The sequence below is a fragment of the Macrobrachium rosenbergii genome, chromosome 2 (assembly GCF_040412425.1).
Source record: "Macrobrachium rosenbergii isolate ZJJX-2024 chromosome 2, ASM4041242v1, whole genome shotgun sequence".
NCBI lineage: Eukaryota > Metazoa > Arthropoda > Malacostraca > Decapoda > Palaemonidae > Macrobrachium > Macrobrachium rosenbergii.
Window position 1 is genome coordinate 70,535,625 of NC_089742.1, and position 24,984 is coordinate 70,560,608.

The window sequence follows — 24,984 nt, forward strand, 5'->3', positions numbered from 1 at the left end:
AGAGACCAGTCATCTCTCATTCATTTCACTTTCATACCACCATCTTAGGTAGATAAAAACTGTCCTGCCAGGGGCACTGGACAAGCTACTTAACTTGAGCAGCCACCACCGGACCCAAGGAAAAAGCATCCATGGACCTATGGGTAACATCCTTCAGGTAGAAGGAAGTGAAAGTGGTTTGGCAACACCAAGAACCAGCATTCAAAATTTTATGAACGGATAAATTCTTGAATGCTAAAGAGGAACTCGGCCCTGTAACGTCATGCGCTTTTGCATGCACACTATTGGCTGAAGCAACTGCTGATGATGAATATGCACTGATGATCATTTCTCATAGCCGAATATGCATTCATGATCATTTCTCGTAGCCAGAACGAGATTGTATTCTTGGACATTTTTGCTTGACTTGGCCTGTGCAAAAAAAAAAGTCTTCGACATCCTGGTCTGAGGTGTCGAGTCCTTTTTAGATAAGCAGGCAGCATTGTGACAGGACACAGCAACATTTAGTCTGATTGCCATTGTCCAACCACTACAGCAGATTACTTCTCACTTCTGGTGACAACGGGACTTGCATGCGAGGGGAATCTCTTGCTGGAGACCAAAATTCCTTCAGTTTCCAGTGTTAACAACCATAGATGTAGACGGGCATGAGGAACCAGTTTCTCCAGAGAAGTCAACAGGCCCAGAACAACCTGCCATTGTTTCGCTGGTTGTGTTTGTTCCGACAGAAAGGCAAGAAGAGCTATGCTACTGTCCTGAACTTGTCGATCCTCTGCTCCGACAGGAAAACTCTCGAGGCTGCTGGATCACCATTCCCAGGTACAGAATTCTCTGACTGGGGATTAGATTCGACTTTTAATTTACCACAGTGCCTAAGCTGTGACAAAACTGAAGCAGTCTATCCCTGTCCTGAATCAGTTTTTACCTGAGCCCACAAAGACCAGCCAGTCGTCAAGGCACCTCAGAAGGCTGATCCCCTGAGAATGAGTTCATGTCGACACCAAAGTGAACACTCTTGTGAACACCTCCGGAGACGTTGTCAAAACGAAGCAAAGCACCTTAAACTGAAACAACTTCCCCCAAGACTGAAGCGAAGAAACTTCCAGGAGGAAGGATGGATTGGGATTTGGAAGTAAGCATCCTTCAAGTCTATGGCCATAAAGTTGTTGTCCCTGACTGCTGCTAAGAATGTTCATAGAGTCTCCGTTTTGAATTTCGTCTTCTTGACAAACAGGTTCAATGTTAACACATCTATGACTGTCCTTCAATCGCTGTTGGCCTTTGGAACCAGGAAGATTCGGCTGTATAACCCTGGCAGAGGACATTCTACTTGTTCTACTGCTCCCTTCTCCATCATCATCTTCACTTCCTCTTGCAGTAATAGGTGTTTTTGTGATCCCGGATTGTAAGAGAGGTGCAGGAGAGGGCAATCTGAAAGAGGAGTGAAGTCAAATGGGAGTAGATAACCTATCCGAAGGACATTTACTACCCACAGCTCCATAGCCCAATGGCTAGCCAGGCATCCGCCCACTGGTAGCAATGAGTGGGGAGACGCACCCACTCTACCGTCTCACAACTCTGCCCCTAATTAACCCCCCCCACCATAGCACAGCTCTGCAAGGGCCGTTGTTGTGTAGATTTCTTCGCTGAAGATGCCAATTGAGGAGGTCTAGGTGCAGGAGCAGGTCTCGCTACCTTCTCCTGTCGTAGGTTGTGGAATGTCTCACAAAAGTAGGTCAAGTAGCAGCAGATTTACTTACTGCCTGCTATACTAGCCTATCATTCTTATCATCCGGTGTCTGTCAATCGCCACCTCCAGTGTATCTTTCGGCAGCAGCAATTGGGACTCCCAAAATATCGCCGTTCTAAGTGACAATAAGGAGCCCACATCCACTGACCGGGGCTACCTTGGCTAGGGCCGCATCTCTTCTCATCAACAGAATATTGGCCCATACATTAGCGCTCAGATTCGTTAAGTATGAGATGGCCTTAGAACCAGACTGGAGCAATCTGATAAAAGCCGTCTCATCCACCAAACTCTTTGCAGCAGCAGACGAGGTAATTTTGGCCACTGCTGTCAACATAAATCCAACCAAGATGCTGTCTGGAAGATTAAAGACGCTGTCAACTCCAAAGTAGCCGCTTCTTGACATGTTAGGGAGGGACACTCTGTCCTAACCTGATCCAAAGTTAGGCCCGGCCGTAAACGTACGACGTCCAAATTGAGCTGTCTACTCAGCAGTGGAACAATTGGTGCTGTACAATATTTCCTATGGTAAAGTAGAGGGGCTGGGAGAAATTTGAAAGATCTGTTCGATAGTAACGAGTTATCCCGACCCAAGATCAATGAACTCACATGACTGGGGCACGGCAACTCAAAAGAAGTCCCACCCTTCTTAGGGCCTAAAAGGCCTTCGATACTTGTAGGAGTGGTCGTGGAAGGAATTTCAGTTCTCTTAGAAAGATTATTGAACTGACGAATAAGATCTATAACCTCTGCATAAGAGGAAAGGAACTCCTGGCTTTCCAAATGCTCCACCTCCCGTGGAATCTGACCACCCGAAGTGGATGGAACAGGAAGATCCCAAAGATCCACTCTGGAACCCAAAGAACCCTTGTCGAACAGACAAGAATCCTCCCCTAGCCAGGTAGCGTCAAGTCCATGGCCCAGGGAAGACGAACATCAGCCGTGATATCTGCTGCTTGATCCCAACTGTGAACAACGTACATTCCTCAAGTCCAGCTGTTCCAGAGATGAATTACAACCAAGCCTACCCACACTCTTTTGGCTGTGACTCGCTGAAGAGGAACCACAAACACCTCTGGGTGAACAAGACCTTGATCAACGGCTCGATGGATGACTACCATCTCCATCCTCTACCAGCCTGGATGCTGCACGGCCGTCCACATCTGCCTGGGTGTCATCAGAAGAATCCGCAACCCAGGATCTCTTGATCGGAGCGCTGATATCCTTCCACCGAACAGGAGACATAGGAAATGCTATCGCCCACGTCTACAATTCCTGAAGACATCCCAACACCATCCACAGCCGAAGAGTCATGACCCACTGCCAAGGTGGAGGAGGTTCGAACATCCTGTATGTCCGTAACGTTCTGATGACGAATGAATGTGGGAGAACCATGGTCATGCAAAGTTGATGACTTGGGAGCCACTGCCAATTCCGGAACACGCCTCTTGACTGGGAATGTGATTGTCCCAGCTCGTAGAAGAAATGATCCTTCTTTTCTTAGCACTAGGATCATACACGAAGTCCCTAATTCTCCAATGCTTGACTGGGACCCATACAGGGGACACAGATGACTGCGATGTTGAAGACGAAGAAGACGCAGAAAATCCATGTCTCCTCTTCTTACAAACATGAACACAACTCTCCTCAATCACTGAATCCAGTCTCTACAACACTGCTTTGACCAGGAAATCTGCAGATGGCACAGTAGACGACATCATAATAGCAGCAGGCTGTGATGTCACTAAGGTTGACGAAGCCGAAGGTGCCATCATGGAGGGAACTGGCTGTGACGTCACAACAGCAGACGAATCACATGAGGAGGCTGTTGGTACCACTGACGGCAGAACAAGGGGTGACCCATAATGATGCGCGGTTGATACCATACGCGTTCCGCTAGATGTCGCAGCACTGGACCCCATATAATGGAGACCTGTGGGAGTAGGAACAGCCACGGTAGATGGTACTGGGTATCAGGAAGCCAAACAGTGAGATAACAGACCATCCAAGGTTGGTACTCCTGATAGGCCTAATGATGCCCAAACACTTGCCATCTTCTGCACATCAGAAGCTGGAAAGAGGGACTAAGATAACAATGCGCCCCCACCCCTCCCCGAAAGGAAAGAAGAAGCATAGACATAAATCCTTCCGAAACCCCTCCCATTACTTCCCTCGATGAATCGTTGGAAGAACAGGAAGGGGTATGAGAAAAATCTAGCACAGAAGGCAAAGCAACTGGAACTGGCCTCTCAAAAGAAGGGCCAGCCTCAAGAGGAGGCTGAAAAGACGAAGGAGATGCAGAACCAACCAACAAGGCTGGTGTCTTCGTCTTCCTCTTGTGCTGGCCCTTCCTGGAGAACCTCTTCCACCGATCCACCAACCAAGTATGACAATCTGAATAAGGATTAATGACATTACATACATTTGCTCTGCACCTATTGCATGTTGAATGTGGATCCATATTCAAGGAGGCTAGGAAGCGAAAACAAGGGAATCCTCCAACACCAGGGCACAACTGAGGTTTATGGGAACCAGAGATGGAGTAGCAGGATTTTGGGTACTCATGATAAACACAACTCTCACCTTCACTCTGAAACAGAAAGAAAACATGGGCAAACAAAGAACTGGCTTTAGGGAGGAGAGAGACAACAAGACGTCCTCACTCAAAGGCGGTAAGAAGAACACATATGTCACGAGTCCCAGCTTGGGTCGGTGGTTGTTCCACCTAACTCGAGACAGAGAACAGATGCCACCAGTTTCTTGCATATACAATTCTACTGAATTTTTTACCGGTTCCAGCTGGGGCTAGAAGATTTATGCTAATGTTACGACACCAGGTTTGTTCTGTGTATGAACACATACAAATTACCTTTAAAAATTTGTCATTTGTTCCTAAACATACAAAACCTTAGGTCTTTATATACAGAGACTTACTTCTTGGTAGGAGGATTCTGAGCAAATCTCTGAACTGACTGATAATTTGCCTCACCTGGGACCTCTCTTCCTGGTAATGTAAGAACAAAGGAAGGAGACACATGCCCCTGATCTGTTGAACATGTATGATGTCCAACTGCCAGACTTCTGGGCCTTTCAAATCAATCCATAGTGTTGGGGACAACAAAGCTGAAGATAACCAACGGGTTTGTTCACTGTCAGTTCCCCTCTCTCGTTGCTAGAGAAAGGGTAGGACTTGCGTCTATTAATCCAAATTAAGCTAGATTTTAGATAGGATACTCAAGTCATCTAGAACACCTGCATGCACACCCATCCAGCATGTGATGGCTTGCTAATGTCCCTCTGCCCACTGGGAGAGGAAGGGTATAAAAGAGAAAGGGAGGAGGCCAGTCCCACACACACCCTCTCTTTTTGCAGCCTTACACCTTAGGCGAGATGCCAACCTGCCCTCAAGGGGGAGCTAGGTGAGCTACATGACTGCTGAACAGCCACCACAAAACCTCAAAGGTAAAAGGAGGTGAACGTGGTCTGTTGTGACCACATTCCCGGCCCTACTACCTGTTCAACAGGTTCTTCCTGAATGTGAGGGGCAGACCAATGCCCTTGACTTTGTAAAACCTTGCCCAGAACATACTGTACTGTTATCCACAACATCAGCTTCAGCTGTGGAGTATGCGCATTTGATAATCACATGAAGTCAAAAGAAATGGTGTTATTGGACACTGTTTCTTGGCCAAGCTGGAGCTAACCACGAGTCAAGGAATCAGGCTTGAAGGTCAAGTCCTTTTAGGTGGTCAAGTAGACAGCCTGCAGTCACTTTAGCCACCAGGGTCCTTAGATTCAGAATGATCATACCCTATTGAAAACCTATCAAATCAGACAGAACAGTGGGAAGGCATAAGCCTCAAGACTTGTACCACGGATGCAAAAGATGTCTCACAGATGCCAATGGCATCTGCTTTTCCCAGGCAGTCGCCCATCCTTGTACTGGGGTGACCCAGTGTTGCTTAACTTGCTAATTGGACGAGAAGTGGTGCTATCAATGTGATATGGACGTTTATGCCCACACTCCTGAACAACAGAGCTGAACAGTAACAGCTTCAGCATGTCGAGATTGAAGGTCTTACTGTACTGTCTTCCAAAGTCGAACAATCCTTTCGGAATGTCGAGGTGCAGAGACCAATTTTGTCCCTAACACCAACCCTGCCTGGAATATGTCTGGTTGACCACTGTGCTGAGTGTGCTACTGCCCACCCGTGCACCTGCACCGTCAAATTGAGGAGATGAAAGGACACAAGCCCCCTTTCTTGTTGACTAGGGAACTATCATGGTACTGTTGCTTATCAACACCACAGAGCACCTATCCTTGGATCCTGAGGCTTTCGAAGAGCAAAGAAGTTCCAGGATATTGAAGTGCAGATTAGATTAGGTTGGGTTAGGTACCCAACTTAACCTAACCTATTGAAGTGCAGGTGACTGCCCTTCTCGTTGATGCCTTGAAGCACAAAGTATTTCCAGAAGGGAAGCATGTAACAACACCTCAAAGGAAATCCCTGTCATCTAACCATTAGGCTGAGCCCTGTCTCTCTCTGAGAGAGGAAGGGAAGGAATGGGGAGTCCCTTGTCAAAGACCAAGACCCCTTCAATCTGCACTGAAGGGCATGAAGGAGAAGCCACCCATGAAGAACTGGCCTCCCTGGTGATGACAGGTGACCAAGAACAGCTTGCAACTGCCGAGCTGGTTGCCCTGTCAAGGCGAGGACAACCCCGCTGCTGTATCTGTGTTAGCCTTGTAGATACTTATTCTTGCTTGGGTGAGAGTTGGGACTTGTCAAGTCCATACAACTCTCAGGCTGTGACCAAATCTGAGAAGTCGGTTCTGTCCTTAGGGACACTGTGCACGAGAGCTCGCCAGGACCAATCATCGTTGCTATACATCAAGAGATGTACCCTGAATGAACGTACCCTAGCTGAAGCCAAGGTGAGAAGGCATGTGAATAACTGGGGAGAGGTCAGAAGCTCAAAACAGAGACATGGAGCCATCTGCTCAGAAGGGGTACAAAGTCTCCCCGGGAATGAAGCGGGGGAATGAAGCGGAGAACTTGCGGTAGGATTGACAGGTGCGTATTCAGAAATACTTGTCCTTCAAACCCAACAAAGGAATAAAGTCGGACTCCCTGATGGTTGCAAGTACAGAGTATGTCGTTTCTATCCTGAATGAACCGAATCTGTTGAAACGTGTCAGGGAAGAAGGATCTATGACTGGTTTCTAATTACCTGTCACTTTCTCAACAAGAGAGGGATGGCTGAAGAAATTGAGAACTGGACTGGAATGATTTCCACCACGTATTCATTCAGCACCGCCTTCGCCTTCCTTGCAAGGAAAGATTCTTCAGTGAGCTGGAACAAATTCATGGACATGGACCAGATGGCTGAAGAGGAGTGATAGGAACATGAAGGGAAGTTGATATCCTACCAAAGGACATCTGCCACCCAGGTTTCAGTAATTGTAACGTGATGCTTAAGGCTACGGGCACTCCCCCACCAGCAGCCACACCTGGGGAGGAAAGCCGTCTTAGCATCTTCTCCCTCCTCCTTACCCTAATTCCTCTTCCGGGAAGGAAAGGGGTTTGAAAGGGACACCTCAGATTGCCTCTGTGGCCCCAAAGGGACCGAAGAACTTCACTGATGTCTCTACCTAGCATACTCTTGGTTCCCTGTGTAACCCCCGGAACCGGTAAACTCTAAGGATCCTGCAACATCAACCTCTACTTCCTCCTCATGCCAAGGGAGAGGGAATTCTATGCCCAAGGGCAACTAGAAGCTCTTGTATGACAAGTTACAACACCACCACACTGTAGCACAAGAACCCACCTGTCTCAAACCTCTCTAGCTCTACTACATCTGAAAGACTAAAACATTACCACATTCCAAGTAATTGTGTAGTCGAAATAAAAACCCTGCTTGTTTCAGAGAGAAAACACTCAGAACTAACACAGCACAAGTGTAAAACAAGGATGTTCGATAAAACGAGGTTGAGAAGCATCTAAAAATAGAAAAGGTTGGAGGCAAGAGAGCAGTCCCTCTCTCCTTAGATGTGAACTAGTATAAAAGATATAACAATAAAAGAACAAACACCAAGGCTAAGACAAAAGTTGGGTTTGTGTTACATCAAAAAGCAAAACAAGTTAGAGAGAATATCAAAGAGAAAGGCTCATACAGGCTTAAACGAGTTGATAAAAAAAATAGGTACCATATCTGTGTAGGAGCAACTATATAGCAAGAAAGAGCAAATATATAAACAGAGTAGAACATGTTGTAAGGTTGCAGTATTTCCAAATAAGCAAAATACCTAAAAACAACAATTATACTCAAAATCGAAAAGAATTATGAAGAATTAAGTCAAATGGCAAGCAGCAGAAGAAACATGTCTGTCTCAGACTGTGGTCGAAAGGTAAAGTGAATACAGGTAGTCGTCGACTTACGACGGCATTAGGTTCTGACAGAGTGGTCGGAAGTCGATCTCGTCGTAAGTCGACCAACCACATATGTACATGTATTCTGTACCTACCGTATATTATCCATCATATATCCTAAGTATGACTAGCCTACATATACATTTTATATTATCCAAAAAATGTGCATGTATAGTACCTATTTTTACGTTTAGCATATGAAATCTTATCATGCTTGAACTCCTTGATTAATACTTACTTTTATTACTGTATTTAAAATTTTTATTGTAGGCATTCAAACAATCTGTCTGGTCTGTTTACATTTTCTTATCCGCCATTTGCATTGCCAATCGGCTACACGTATGATGTATTATTTACTTTTGTTTATTTATAGGTTTGAATTAAATACATACCGTATTTGACGGCGTATAAGACGCACTTTTTTAACAAAAAAAAAATGGCCTAAAAAATCCCCCTGCATCCTATGTACATAATGTAGGCTCAAAATTTAAGAATTTTGGCCGAAATTATACATGAAACGTCACGTAGATGTAGCCTAGCGTAAAATTCGGTGTTATCCTAATAACCTATTAAAAAACAAAGTTTATTATAATTATTTATCATTATCACACTTACCATCACCGCAATTACTACTGCTAGTATTATAATCAATATCTACGTTGTTATTATCGATATTTTCATTATAATGTTAATATCATTATCATAGTCTACAGCGGATCGCCGCATTCCACATTTATAGATATAAACAGTATGCGTGTGCTGCCACCTATTGGTGATTATCTCGAGAGCTTTACCGATAACAAGGCTTCGTTCAGTTGGTAGTTGGCAATTCCTGCTAACATTCTCTTTACGCATAACAACATGGCTTGATCAATTGGTGGTTGACAATTCCTGCTACCATTCTCTTTAGGCATAATAACAAGGCTTCGTTGAGTTGATACTTCAGTAACTCATGCTAGCATTCTCTTTTAAGAATAATAACATGGCTTTGTTCAGTTGCTCACGAGACTCGAGCTGTTACATAGGAAACACTTTTATTTATTGAATTTTACCCTTGATTGCATACTTTTATAATATATAATGGATATATATAACATATATTACCGTAGGTAACATCTTTATTAATGTTTTTGTTGATTCTGGCGGTAAGAAACAATGTTTACAAATGAATGTGTTGCGATCTATTGGTAAACCTATGAGGTAGCTTTCAGCAGCAGACGAAACATTCGATCGTGGTAAATGGCTGATTGTATAATACATATTTTGATAAATATAAATATGGTAAATAACTTCTTTATTAATGTTTTTGTTGATTCTGTTGGTAAGAAACAATATGCATATGATAACCTAATACTACAGTTTTTACTTACCAAAATCATATGAGCATAGGCTAGGAAACCTTATTTTTTCCCTCAGTGTCCTGCTGAAATTGGGGTGCGTCCTATGCAGACATGCGTATTATAAGCCATCAAATACGGTAATTTGTTATTACATTTGATTTATTTGCAAAAAATAGAAATACAAAATATATTACAAAAATATGATTCTTTTACCATTTTCGAACGACACAAACACACTATGTTGCCGAAAGCTGAGCATCTCTCGGATATGAGCGCTGCGGTAGCGGGAAAAAAGTATCGTCGCTAAGGCTCGACGTATTTTAGCAAAATATAAAATTAAATATTATTATATATATTATATTGTCGTAGTAAATAATAAAGTCGGTCAGTCGTAAGTCGCATAGGTCGTAAGTCGACGACTACCTGTATATACCGACTCAATGGCGGGCTTTCTCCCCTACTATCAGTAGCCAACTACCAATAACCACCTTGATTTAAGCTGAAAAGCCGGAGTGGGAGGGCTTGGACCATGAAAACTTCAGAGAGCATGAACACCTCGAGCATAGGAACAGGAAACCCTATACCCTTCTGTGTGACCCCACAGGTTGAAGGGTTGTCACAAGGACAGTAAACCCCCCATATTCGTGGGGAATGCACACCACACGCCCCCACGAATAGCTAGAACCCACAACTACTTAGAACCTTTCTGAAAACCCTTAGAACTGCCTATTTGGATAGTTCAAACACAAAAAAAACTAAAAATGCTTATACAGGCATTATCCTACTTATGATGGGGTTAGGTTCCCAAAAACCCATCGTTTGTTAAAAAAACGTATCTCGAATATAGCCTAGCCTACACTAGGTATTCAGTATATGCTATACAGTAAAGCATACTCTATACATACACGGTATAGTAATTATTAATATCAGCTAATTCTAGCGGTTCATGCAGAGTGATTTATGATAAGAGAAACTGAATAACAAACAAGAATTCGATTAGCCTACAATATGATATATCGTAGACATACAGTAGCGTAGCCTACATTATACTGTACTCTATATTCACGTATCGTATTATACAAACATCAACATAACGAATATGCATCTTTTCCATGGATCTTTTAAAATGTTATGCCTTAATTCACTGTATCCAATAATATTGTATATATTCTTATATCGCTTTTGTATTGTATAAATTGCGATCATAGCAATAATGTTTTGGTTTGGAAATGTTTACACAGTGTTTATTTCGTCGCGTTTAACTCAGTTCAGAGCGCTTTTCTTGCTTCTAGTTAATGTAAATGAATCTCTAGATACTTTATTTATATGGGGCAAGGTTATTTTCGTTATACTGTACGAAGTGTTTTTAAGTTGAAATATAACTTAAATACGTCTCACTTTGGAAGTAATTTAGCTATTTTTTTCATTAATAGATGACGTTGGCTGTTTGGGGGCATTTGTTTTGTGTAAAAATCAAGATTTCATTTGCTATTTTCACTTGATTTCATCATAACAAGAGCTTGACGTATTTATTGTTTATCGGCGTAAAAATAGCATTAATGTGTTCTTTCATGCCCAGTAGTTTTAATTAAAATACTTTCTCTCCAATTTTAATTACGGTCGAGTTTCATCTATGTTGCTGATGCATGATAATTTATAGTCATTAGCAGCTTGAACATTGTTTTCCCAGCTTCAACTACAACTTGCAGCATAAATTATCAGTATATTTCCTTGCCGATCTGTTATCCATAACGAATAAGGGTATAATGTAAAAATATAACAGTCCTATTCTACTTAACGTCATTTGTACTATAACCTACGAAATTGTGTATTTCCGTACAATGATTGAAATACAAGCAAAACGGCTGTTGTTATCCGATTCGGTGATAAACAAAAAAACAGTTGTTTATGGCTGTACGCATTTACGCAACAGTATAACATTACTAACAATACTTTTATCATTCTCTGTTACTTTAACTAGAAGATGGGATAAAGAGTTGGAGGAAAAGAAGCTGGTCTATTGTAATTTGGTCTCTCTCGCTGCCTGATTGTACGCTACTGCCTGCGCGAAATTTAAAAATATTTTTTATAAATATTGTCGTATCGGTATTAATTGCTTACCTCATTGCAAAATTGAATTATCGTACGGTGAACTATCGTAACTCGAGCACTATCTGAGTATTTTAATAGTTTTATCACAAAAAGTGCATTTAGTCACGAAAATGAGATGAAAATACAATAATTAGCGAACATTTCTCAGTGAAAAATACCATGAATGGGCGGATTTTCAGCGAATAATGTGTATATATGTTCCAAAGAGAAATCCACGAATAGGTGAGTCCATGAATCGTGAGACCACGAATATAGGGGATTTACTGTACCTGCCTTTCTGTCACCACCTGGCCCTGGTTAGGCAAAAGGAGTGACACATGCAGGTTCATCCTATGTACGCTTGAGCGCTCATGATGGGATGAGATGGAAGCAAACATCATTTCTGAGTGAGTTGGCAATGATCACCACCCAATGTCCCCACTCTCCCCTGTGCAGGGAGAGCACATGGAAGAAGCCCTTCTAGACTTTTAAGGTGAGACCTAGCCTTCCCATTCTTCCACCCACGCTGGAAAGAGTCTGGGGTCAAGGATGAGGAAGACTAAGTCCAACAACAATGAAAAAGAAGATGAAGAGGAAGAGCACTGCTGGCGCTTTTTCAGTTTCTCCTCGCTGGTCTTACTCGCCTTATGCACCCACCTGGGGATCCACTTACGGAAGGATTACTGCATTAGGAAGATCCCCTTCCTTTGCAGTGGTAGTTAACAAAGGCTACTGCCTATTTCCTTCTCTTCTCAGACCTAATCCACTGGAGCTAATCACAAACACATTTCTTAAAAGCAGCAGCCCTAGAACAGGACTTCCCCTTCCAGGAAGCACAGAGGGAACCAGGATTGTCATTACCAGCAACAGGAACTACCCACAAGGGCAGGAACATCCCTTGCAATGACACTGTTCATGTTTTTTCGCTAACTGGATAAAAATTCAAGACGCAGGGCAACAAAAAGGTACTGTCAACCCACAACAGAACAGCAATAAGCATATATTCATCCACATAATTCAAGATCTCCATACCACCAGGTGGGACAGGAGAGCAGATCACATCTTTTTATAACTCCAGCCGAGAGAGAAAGTGAGTATGATGGTTGGTAAGTGAGGGAACTCACTCACACACCTCCCCATCTTCCCCTGTTAACCACCTGGTTAACTATCTTGCTAACTAGTTTTCAATGACTGCTGAAGATACTCATATGCAGTAGTTTGCATTCCCACAGGAACAAATTTGTGATCAAATAAGGCTGAAAGATAACCTTTCTCTACTGAAAGATACTCATATATAAAGCAATAGTTTGGATTCCCACAGGAACAAATTTGTGATAAAATCAAGCTGAATGATAACCTTTCACTGCTGAGACTGCTAGGGACCTTCCTCAGAAAAGAAATGGGAAGTCTACCATCAACTGAATAGAGGCTTGGAGTGGAGAGGAGATGCTTCCCTTCTAAGCCACCATCACAGAAATACCCTCCAATTTGACATTAGGTTGACAAAGAAGAGTGGTCCATAGGACAACCCCAAAGATGCCTATAAGTACTAATAGATCTGCATATTATTCTGCTTGTGGCCACAGAGGAGACACCAGGGTCTCACGCAGATTTGGAGTGATGAAAATCATGCTAATCATTCTTCAAGGAAGACTGAAGGCAGGAAATACATAAACATTCCAGTTGTCCCAGGGATGTTGGAATGCACCTTCTATCACAGGCCAAGGATACTGAACTGCCAAGCAAAAGACCACCTGACCATGTTCACTAAGCTGGTCCACTAAAACAGAGTGCCAACAATATACTTGGCTGAGATTTTTACTAAAATTAGATACGCCCATTTGTGAATCATGACAGCAGGTGAGACATCATTCCCCTTGCTTACTGATATAGGCCACTACTGTGGTGAAGTAGCTCAACAACACCACAATAGTGGTCATTAACTTGTTCTTAGAAGAAAGCAGAGCTAGCCACACAGCTAACATCTCCAAAATGGAATCTACAATCTATGACCCAAGGACTTTTTAACTCAACAGCTGTATCTGTGCAGTTAGAAACAAAAGAGAGGAATCAATCATTGAACTATTAAGAAGGGCACACCAAGCTGTCATAAAAGATTTGCCTGAAAAGAAGAGAAATAATCTTCTCTCCAACAAAGATTAATACCAATCCACTGGTTGGAATAAGACAGAAATGTGAGGGGCCCTTCCCACTAAATTCTGGTTGCTAGGCCCTTCCTCCTAAACATAGCCTTTTCTTCTGAACTCGCTAATCTTGTCACTGAGATGTCTGTCAATTAGTTAAGCCAAAGATCCAGCCAACAAACTGTTTGAAGGGCAGACAAAACCCCACAGATTTTAAGAAACTTATTCCTGAAGAAATGAATGCTACGCCATGCCTACATTACATAAGTGAGGTTTTACCTACATAGAACAGATCTGAGCTGCCACCCAGTCAACAGACTTCTGAATTCTTATTCAGAAATGGAGTGTCTAAAATCCAAACACTTATGAATGTGGCAACAAATGATAGATTTATAATAAAATTAAATGTACAACCTAAATAGTAATTTACATGACAATTATGTGTACTTGTGCAATGATTAAACAATGTAAACTTCTTTGGGATAAACTGATTGGCACTGACATATATATTAATTTCTAATCAACTCAATTTACTCAATTCAAAGATTCATACAGGAAAATGCCTATGATATTACTCACTTTGTTTGACCAACCCTGTGGCAACGATCCTCTGCTTGTTTGTCATTATATGGGTTGAAGTCTATATCATGGAGAATAACTGTGTTTGCAGCTGTTAAATTGATGCCAAGACCACCCGCTCGTGTTGACAGAAGAAATATGAAGAGATGCTCATTATCAGAGAATAAATCAATGAGCATTTGCCTGATAAATAAGGAAAATGTGATGGAGTTGTGTAATACCATAATTCTTCTATCTTCTAAATAAAAATTGTTCACAGTAACTGCAAATATGGTTTCATGCTTTAAGAAAGTTCAGGTATATTTCTGGGAGGATAACAAAGATTATTCACTTGTTTATTATCTTACCTGTCTGCCACCTGTGTAGAACCATCTATTCTCACAAACTTATGTCCACGAATTTTAAGATACTGTTCTAAAATATCCAGAACTATCACAAACTGAGAAAATATTAAAACACGACTACCTGTAATGGACAAAACCATGGTCAATTGAGTCAATTCACACAAACAACCTTCAAATAATACATAACTGCTCACATTTTTTCACAAAAAACTAATCATGAAGTCAGCCCTTATAATACAAATCCAAGCAATATCTCCATAGTGAATTCCATACACATACATTACTGGGATTCTACATATAACCTGCACTTTGGGCAATAGTCTTACCTTTTTCTTTAAGTTCAGGTAATAGGGCATCAAGCTGTTCAAACTTGCCAGAATGAAGGAGCTGCTCATCTTTTAAGCAGTAGTCCTTGATTGGCTGTTCACAGATGAATAAAATTGTTAAATTCTTCCTCAAAGCATCAAAACTAAAAAACATTAACACTGAAATGTTAATTTCAATGTTAATACCTCTTTATATGTGTTTTGATATTAACTTTCTTTTCTGTGTACAGAAAAAAAGTAAAATTTATATTTTCATGACAAAAGTTTAATACTAAAATACTATATACAGAAATTGCCATTACTAATACTTGATTTAAGGTACTAGAAGTCATTACGAGATTAAGAGAAAAATTTTTAGTCATACTTACATAATACGTTAGGCACGTTTTATGAATCTGGAAGTCGGACATGACACTTAAATCTTCAACAATGTAGTCTTCAACAGAGTCTCTATGGGTGGTCTTTTTTAATACTTTGGCTATTGCTTTTATCTTGCTCGAGTCATAGTAAGATCTGCACATGTAAATACAAAAATCAAGTTAATCAGAAAATAACATCAGATTAGTCCTTTGCTTTCTTTCAAATTTCTATGTAAATCACTAAGAATTCACCATGTCTATATTTTACCCTAGATTCAGTTTAGTTCCCATATAAACAAGTACTGTATATAAATCACTCTAACTTGTAAAGTCTATGATTTATCCATGTATCAGTGTCCTGGACTTATCTGAACAAAAGTCTGTCATTTATCTACGTACCAGTGTTCTGGACTTATCTGAACAAAAACACTGGCAACCTTAATATCTAGTGTGTTGCATGGTGCATTTCAGACAATACTAATGGTGTTCACTGCTTTCTTTCTTTACTTTTCTTTTATTGCCTTCTGAATTCATCTCAGCTACCTGTTTAGCCATCTTTAATCTTGTCATTTCAATTGGCATTTACTTAAAAACAAACCCTTTTGGGCCAGCTGCACTTGTCTAAAAATGATTCAATGGTCTGGTAAAATTCTTTAAACAAGTAATCTTACTAATACTAAAAGTACAACTATAGATATTAGAAAATACATGTTAGTTTGCAAAGACTTTACTTCAGTTTATATCATCTAGACTAAAATTATATTGTATAATGCAGCATTAGATAACAAAACCAAAATGCCACAACTGATGTGACAAACACCATATGATCAGGACTGACACAGTTACTGCAGCAAGGCAAAAAGGAATTAGGTCAAGTCAGATATCACCATATACCTGTATCCATATCTAAAATAAACAACAAATAAGGACACCCAACAGGCATATTGTCATTTCCATTAAAAAAGAAGCTCCTTCCATGAATACATCATTTGACTTGTAACATGTATTGCAAAAATTTGCTTAATCAACTGGCTAAGTTTAACCATGCTTAGTTCCTGGTTAAAAGCATCACCAAAAATCGACAGAAGCTAAGACCCTACTGCCATATAGCAGCAAACTCTCAAAGATCTAGACTGTGTGTTTGTGTCCAACTGAATTTTGCAATCGTATATGCCGGCCCATGACCTATCTACAATTTTTCTTGGATATCTTTCAATGAATATAATATCAATAACAGTATAATTTCATTCATAATCAATTAAAAAGTTTGTTTACAGACAAAACACTATTTCTACTTAGTAATTTGCCAGTGAAGTTACTGAAAATTATTTATAAATACTGTACTGTATATTGATTATAAATATAATGAAGTAGCTTTCAATACAACATTCTAATGATTTCTGTGCTGTGCATTCTCTTACATTTTAATATGGACGGGTACAGTACTATGATATCTTACAGTATATGGACAAGTGCTTTTTATCACACTACTGTTCCACCTTACCCATATATTTTTTTTTTTTACCTTTTCTTTACTGTGTTTGTCTTAGTACAGTACTTAATTCTGTACAAAAATGTTCTTTGAAGCTGGCTTTGTACGCGAGTTTATCCTTACCTAAAATCTCTTTTCACTAATAATCTTTGGTTAAGAATAATAGCCTCAGAAACATTAAAAAAATCCAGATCTCAAGAGGGTTTACTGTACATCACAATTTCACCACATACATGTATATGTACATTAGTTGAAGAAATCAGAAATGGTCAAACTAGTCTTTTATTGACATTTACTACAGTTTAGGCAAAGAACTGACCAAGATTTCTAAAACAGCTAAAGAGCATACTGACCTTACAAGTAAAGGGTGATTAGCAATCTTCCTAAGAGTCATAACCATATTACTACTGGTGTCAGAATCAACTTGCTTGCCATCTTTCTTTCCTTTCCCTGAGAAATCAGCTGTTGCTTCCAGTTCCTCGATTTCCGATAAACGTTGTAGGGTTATTTCTTCCAGGTTTATCTGAACACACAAAAATGTGGTTAATTTTTTTAAGCTCTAGTTGAACATGTAACTGGATAAAAATATGCACAGATCAAGCCAGTAATAACAGTAATGGAGGAAATCATAATGGCAGTAACCAAAATACAGCAGAGAACATTTCTACATGCATAAACTCCTAAGATAAAGTTTCAGTTGCTCTGAACTATAATTTGCTAAAGACCATCAAAAAGACAGAAAAGAAAATTATAGAGTTGGGCCCAAATTTCTAACAAGTGACCACAAACAATTAAATGCAACTGCATCATCACAATGATAGTATCTTTGAATACTGATACAAAAGCAAAGTCATATGTAATTCTGTTGCAAACAGACTTTTATATTAGTTTCATGCAATTCAACTATTTGTCATTGCATTGACATCCTTTTCAGCTTTACATATCCCTTAAAATACTACCAAATCCAATCCTTGGTGAATAATTAAATTAGTTTGACTTAAAATGCTAAATATATTACAGTACTTAAATCTGATGAAAACAATTTTTTTCCATCTTATCACACAAAAAATCATCACAAAGCTTAATCATTGCCAAAACCTGAAAATATCATAGTGAAATTTCCATCTGCACTATGTGAAAAAATACTATCAATACTGATGAAAACTACTTGGCTTATACATGGTAAAATCCCTTTAGCACCATTTCAACAGCAATCAAGACTATGTTTGTTATGATGCAAAATAAAAATTTTTACACATTATGAAAAAGTGTAGTTGAAAACTTATTTCTACTACTGCATACATAAATGATGTCCAAAGCCTAAATTGCAGAACATCACAACCACAATTTGGGCCCAATATGCATAAGGATTTTGCTGTGAACAAGTCATAAAGCTACTATATACAACCTTATTTTGCTGAGCCTTCCTACTAAGGATATCCACAGTCTCTGAGTAGAGCCTCTGTTGCCTTTCTGCCAATGGAGCATGTATAACTCTATCGTGCTTGGGAGGAAGATCCTTTTAAAAAAAAATTTGTAAACAAAATTAGTCATTATCTATACAGTAATGCCAAAAATTACAAAATATAATTTTCAGAGTGCAAATATATTAGTTTTATTAAGACCATTTTGCTTTGTCAAAGGTATGTGACCAAGAGATTAATAAGTATCAAACCATATAAGCTTTGTATTCTTTGACAGAAGAGGAAATAACAAAGAAGAGTAAAGGCAAGAAGGGTTTATTTCAATGCAAATAACTTGTTTATAGGGTAAAATATGAAGGAATTTTCTCCATACTCCTCTGCCCTGTGCCCTTCCTGCCTGATGACACTTCAAGTAAGGTATTTTCTGTTCCATCTTTCCATGATTTCCTGGGCCTCCTTACAAATGTTGTCCTTCTGCTTGTATACCTGCTTTTTTCAGACCAACTTTTTTTATCCATTTGCATCATAAGTCAAAACCATCTTAATCGTTGAAATTTCAGACCATTTTCAATCCTCTGGGTGATATCTCTGCCACTTCCTCATTCATAGTATGCTCTTCATACTGTACTCTGGCCATGAATCTTAACATAATGGGAGTGACATCTTTTCATAGTCTCCTCTGTAATTCTTGTGAGTGGCCATGTTTCTGCTGCATAATGTAGTACAGGAATCATATGCCAATCATAAGTCTTTATTCTCTCTACTAATGGGACATTTTTTTTTTACCAGTAATCCAACTATCTGTCCCTTCGAGCCATGCTGCAGGTATTCTTTAAGAGACCTCACTGTAGTCTCACCTTCACTTTGTAGTGTAAGCCTAGTGTGTCCCAGAGGCCAAAGAAACTCACTACTTCTTCTAAGGTTTGTCCAACCATTACAACTTGATTCCTATTCTCATCCCAGAATGCTCTTGAACTACATCTTACTCCAAGTATATGGTATTTTGTAATCCTGTGCACCTTGATACCATCTAATAAATGTGTGAGCAGTACTGGAAATTTATACTACATAAATTGCATCAAATATTGCGTTGATTTTTATTACCCAGATAATAGTAGTTCAGTCTCCAGTTCTAAGTATTTTATTAGCAACTGTACTAATATGTGGGGTATGACCTGAAAAACCCAAATCAGTGTCTTCAAAAACAACAAAACTTCACAGCAAGACTAGCAACAGGAATGCATGAAAATATGATTGTTTCTCCTTTAATAATGCAAATGGACAAAAAGGTATATGACTACATCTGTGTAAATGGTATATGACTACATCTGTGTAAATGTTTGAAAAGTCATTAATAAGGTACTGCCTGAAGTTATGTGATATTCAGCATGTTACAGTGACTAGACAAAGTAACAACCTATATATTTCTTGAGCAAGTACAAACATTGGGAGAAACACTAAGGATTGTTGGGCCATCATACTGAAATCAGTTGCCGAGTGACTTCACAGAAACGGGTAGACTGTCACGTTTCAAGAATAACCTCAAAGAGTGCCTTTTATATAGTGAAACCTAGGAAACTTTACATCGTATTACTGCTAGGTGTGAACATGAGATTGTATTATATGAATAACATTTATATGTTTAAGTATATCTACAATTGCTACTTTAATGTAAAATATTCTATTTTCTTCAATTTTTTACTTCTGTCAGATTACAAAGAATGATTTTGTATTATGTAAAATGGAAATACAGTCGACCCTCATTAAGCCGGACTAATAGTGAGGCCAGGGTGTCCGTCTTAGATGACAGTCCGGTTTAACCTGTGATACCTATAAATATACTGTATTTTGTTACTTTTATAGAGTATGAATAATAAAACCAATGTAGAAACGTTTGAATTGAACCTCATAGTAAAAGATGAAAAATGAAGAATAAAACATGATAAAAATTATAGAATTCAGCCGTATATGTAGATGACTAGACAGAGACATGAACGCATAATTGTTATGTAAAAAGAAGGGGAGTCTCTAAAATGAAAAGTAAGATAATGAAATTTAGATTATAGAAAAATAAAAACACTGGTAGACTACATGGTACTATATCTATAATGAAATATAAAAGGTGATAAAAATGATGATAGAATTACGCTGCATTGAGGGAACCGGGAATTTCTCTCTCTCTCTCATCATTTACCAAGTAAACACGAGTTTTGTTCAGTAAAGTTTACCTTTGTCATGTCTTTATTTCCTAAAAACATACAAAGCATCGTACTGTAGCTACCAGTCAGGCAGCAGATAGGTAAAACTGTTAATGTTTGGTGACTGGCTACAGTACTTCATACCCATCCCGACAATATCATGTCATAATGACTGTATGTGCTGTGCGCAAGCTAAATCAGTTACAAGCAGGGCTGCCAGATTTTTCTGACAAAGTTATCATACCGATACTTCAAAATTATAGTTTCTCCACCATAATTATCATAAAAATATATTGAATTCATGTGAAAAATTATTATATATTTTACCAGTACACTACGCTTCTCATTTTATAGATAATCATTATCAGTACAAAACATTTAATCTTGATGAAAAAAATTTTTTAATCAAGTCTTAAAAAAAGCCCAAGTCCCAGAATTATTGTATAAAATGTAGTATTGTACATCGCACCAGAGGCAGTTTAATTGCACGATAATTATCATACGAATGGCAGTCCTGGTTGCAAGTTAAAAGCATTTTAGATGAGTCCAGCATAAATACTTTTGGTTTTGGCAGTAGCTGATGTGTGCACCCTCAACTGCTTTCCTTCACTAGCAGAAGAAGGAAAATGGTACGTGACGAGTGGAGGAACAGTAATTATCTTAAATCGTGAACGAACATTACGTATTTTAAATCAGCCGATTCTCTTCGGTGTCAGTCTTATCCAACATCCGGATTAACGGGGTCCAGTTTAACAAGGGTCGACTGTAAAGTCTTTTATTTGATTTGACTGATACATTTTTACCCCTAAACCATTTTCCTTGACAATACATTTACCCCCGCTTCTTTTCCCGTCCCAATAAACTTTTTGCTCCTGTTAATTTTCAGACCTCTCCTTTCCCGTGTGACAATACCAGTAGCTGTGGATAATTTGCACTTGCCAGAGAAAAATGAGATCTAAATGCTGTCTACTACTCTTAGTGACCAGGAAAGTTTCCATGCACTTTCGAGTCCATATCCTATAAACAACATAAAGCCAATTAAAAGTGAAAATACTAAAGCAAAGTAAATGAGGTAAATGATTTTAATGACTATGAAATCTATTTCAGTTAAAATAAGTGATTAATCCATTTCACACCTGGGACTAGCAATAAGGGGACCATACTGACAAACTGGAGTTTGGGTTGGAATGAAATGGAATAAAGAATTTAGGCCAAAAGGCCAAGCACTGGGATCTATGAGGTCATTAAGCGCTGAAAGGAAAATTGAGAGTAAAAGGTTTTAAAGGTGTAGAAGGAGGAAAGCCTCGCAGTTGCACTATGAAACAATTGTTAGAAGAGGTTGGAAAGATGGAAGAAAGAGAATGTGAGCGGAGGTTCAGTGAGGGGAATGAAAAGGGGTGCAGCTAGTGGCTGAAGGGACTATGCAAAGATCCTTAAGTAATGCATACGGTGCACCGCATGAGGTGCGGTGATGACACTACTCCCTACGGGGGAGTCTGGGATGAAGAATATGAAACTATTGAAATACAGGGTACTAGGTCCCACCTGACAGGAGAGGGGGGGGTGGGGGCTTTACCCTGCCTTAACCCCCACTAACCTGACTTAAGGTGCCATAAATCATAGAGTGAAATATGAGGATTTATCCTAACTTAACCCTTAAACCCCGAGCCTCTATTTACAAAAACGTCTCCCGTATGCCGGCGGCGTTCGGGAGTTAGTGCCGAAGCGGAAAAAAGGTTTTTTTCAAAAAACCACAGCACGCTTAGTTTTTAAGATTAAGAGTTCATTTTTGGCTCCTTTTTTTGTCATTGCCTGAAGTTTAGTATGCAACCATCAGAAATGAAAAAATATCATTATCATATATAAATATTGAAATATATGACAGCGCAAAAAAAATTTTTCATATATAATTTTATACAAATCGCACTGTGAGCAAAACGGTTAAAGCTAATGGGTTATTTGTTTTTTCTTTGTATGTACACTAAATTGCGATGATTTTGGTATAAAACAAATTGTAAAACGAACAAAGCAACACAGAGAAAATATTATCACAAAATGATGCATGAATTCGTAACGCGCGGACGTAAAAAAATGTTTTTTTTCAAAAATTCACCATAAATCGAAATATTGTGCTAGAGACTTCCCGTTTGTTGAAAAATTAAGCTAATTGATTGAATATTACTAGACTGTAAGTGTTTTAGCTTATAATTGCAGTTTTCGACCATTTCGGTCGAGTTAAAGTTGACCGAAAGTAGAATTTTTTCCATTTATCGTGATTTATATGAAAATATTTCAAAACTGATAAAAGCTACAACCATGAATTATTTTCTGTTGTATTGTACATGAAATTGCACACATTTTCATATATAAAACTTTATGTAACGACTAATATAAAACGGTGCAAACATTACGACAACGTGACGAAAGAATTTCTGAGATGTTCGGCTGAGTTACCGCGCGGACGTAAGGAAAATTTTTTTTTTTTTTCAAAAATTCACCATAAATCGAAATATTGCGCTAGAGACTTCCAATTTACTGCAAAATGAAGGTAAATGATTGAATATTACTAGAATGTAAGAGTTTTAGCTTACAATTGCGTTTTTCGACCATTTCGGTCGAGTTAAAGTTGACCGAAGGTTGAAATTTTGGCAGTTATCGTGATTTATGTGAAAATATTTCCAAACTGATAAAAGCTACAACCATGAGCTATTTTTTATTGTATTCTACATGAAATTGCGCACATTTTCATATATAAAAGTTTATGTAACGACTAATATAAAAAGATGCAAATATTACGACAAAGTGACGAAAGAATTTCTGAGATGTTCGGCAGAGTTACCGCGCGCAAACGAAAGGAAAAAGTTTTTTCTTTTTTCAGAAATTCACCATAAATCGAAATATTGTGCTAGAGACTTCCAGTTTGTTGCAAAATGAAGGTACATGATTGAATATTACTAGAATGTAAGAGTTTTAGCTTATAATTGCGTTTTTTTTACCATTTCGGTCAAGTTAAAGTTGATCGAAGGTTGAAATTTTGGCAGTTATCGTGATTTATATGAAAATATTTCAAAACTGATAAAAGCTACAACCATGAGTTATTTTCTGTTGTATTCTACATGAAATTGCACACATTTCCATATACAAAACTTTATGTAACGACTAATATAAAACGGTGCAAACATTACGACAACGTGGCTGAAAGAATTTCTGGCGCGGACGTAAGGAAAAGTTTTTCAAAAATTCACCATAAATCGAAATATTGTGCTAGACACTTCTAATTTGTTGCAAAATGATGGTAAATGATTGAATATTACTAGAATGTAAGAGTTTTAGCTTACAATTGCGTTTTTTCACCATTTCAGTCGAGTCAAAGTTGACCGAAGGTTGAAATTTTGGCAGTTATCGTGGTTTATATGAAAATATTTCCAAACTGATAAAAGCTACAACCATGGGTTGTATGTTGCTGTATTTTACATGAAATTTTGCACATTTTCATATATAAAACTTTATGTAACGGCTAATATAAAACAGTGCAAAACTTACGACAAAATGAAGAAAGAATTTCTGAAATTTTCGGCCGAGTTACCGAGCGGGCGTAAGGAAAAAGTTTTTTTTAAAAATTCACCATAAATCGAAATATTGTGCTAGAGACTTCCAATCTGTTGCAAAATGAAGGTAAATGATTGAATATTACTAGAATGTAAGAGTTTTAGCTTACAATTGCATTTTTTTACCATTTCAGTTGAGTCAAAGTTGACCGAAGGTTGAAATTTTTTGTAGTCGACGTACGGTACGTCCACTTGGCACCCAACAGACAATTTTAGTCGACGTATGATACGTCCAGTAGGCGTTTAGGGGTTAATGAAGTGGCAGGTCTCATCTGACCAGGGTCCCCTTGGACCATCCCAAACCTAATCTGACCTGGGGCATCATAATGCACAGATAAACAACGTTGCTAACTAAAATACCTCAAGTTTTTTGCTGTCCTGACCCTACAACTATGATTTCTCACCATGTTCCCCAATTACTGTAAGGTCAAGGGTTATATGTAATGACTAAGTAACCTAAATATTTTCAGAAAACAAACATATGCATATATTTCCTAAATCCAAGTTAACAGTCTACAATTAAAACTTTTTAATGTTAATTTGCAAATCATTCTGAAGCCAAGTTTTAAAAAGCCTGAAATGCACAGAAGAATTGCCACCATACATAGACAAAGATGGAGGAAAAAGCATAATTGCAGCTAATGACCAGGAGTGTTCTCAAAACCCATTCACCAAATAATGTCACCATGAGTATGCACAGTTGTCTTTTGATATCATGGCACACTGTTAATAAAGTGTTGGTGAAGAACAACTCAAAATTTGGCAGAGTACAAAAAAACACTACAAAACAAACCAAAACCGCAAACTAAGTTAGTAAATATTTGCACATTTTTTACAGAAGAAAACGTCTTGAAACCGACTACAATAGACAGGGATTATACATTCCTTACTATACCTTATT

General features: G+C 38.9%; 1 protein-coding gene across 2 annotated transcripts in view; it reads right to left on the reverse strand.

The window, feature by feature from the left end:
- Positions 1 to 24,984, reverse strand: part of Etl1 (SWI/SNF-related, matrix-associated actin-dependent regulator of chromatin, subfamily a, containing DEAD/H box 1) — a 171,544-nt gene that overhangs the window by 8,771 nt on the left and 137,789 nt on the right. For both annotated transcript variants that reach the window (XM_067120410.1, XM_067120419.1), the window contains 6 exons: positions 18,262 to 18,372; positions 17,207 to 17,376; positions 15,371 to 15,515; positions 15,003 to 15,096; positions 14,680 to 14,797; positions 14,333 to 14,515 (listed from right to left, as the gene is read on the reverse strand). In XM_067120410.1, coding sequence (XP_066976511.1) covers positions 14,333 to 14,515; positions 14,680 to 14,797; positions 15,003 to 15,096; positions 15,371 to 15,515; positions 17,207 to 17,376; positions 18,262 to 18,372 — 821 coding nt within the window. The remainder of the gene's footprint in view (positions 1 to 14,332; positions 14,516 to 14,679; positions 14,798 to 15,002; positions 15,097 to 15,370; positions 15,516 to 17,206; positions 17,377 to 18,261; positions 18,373 to 24,984) is intronic.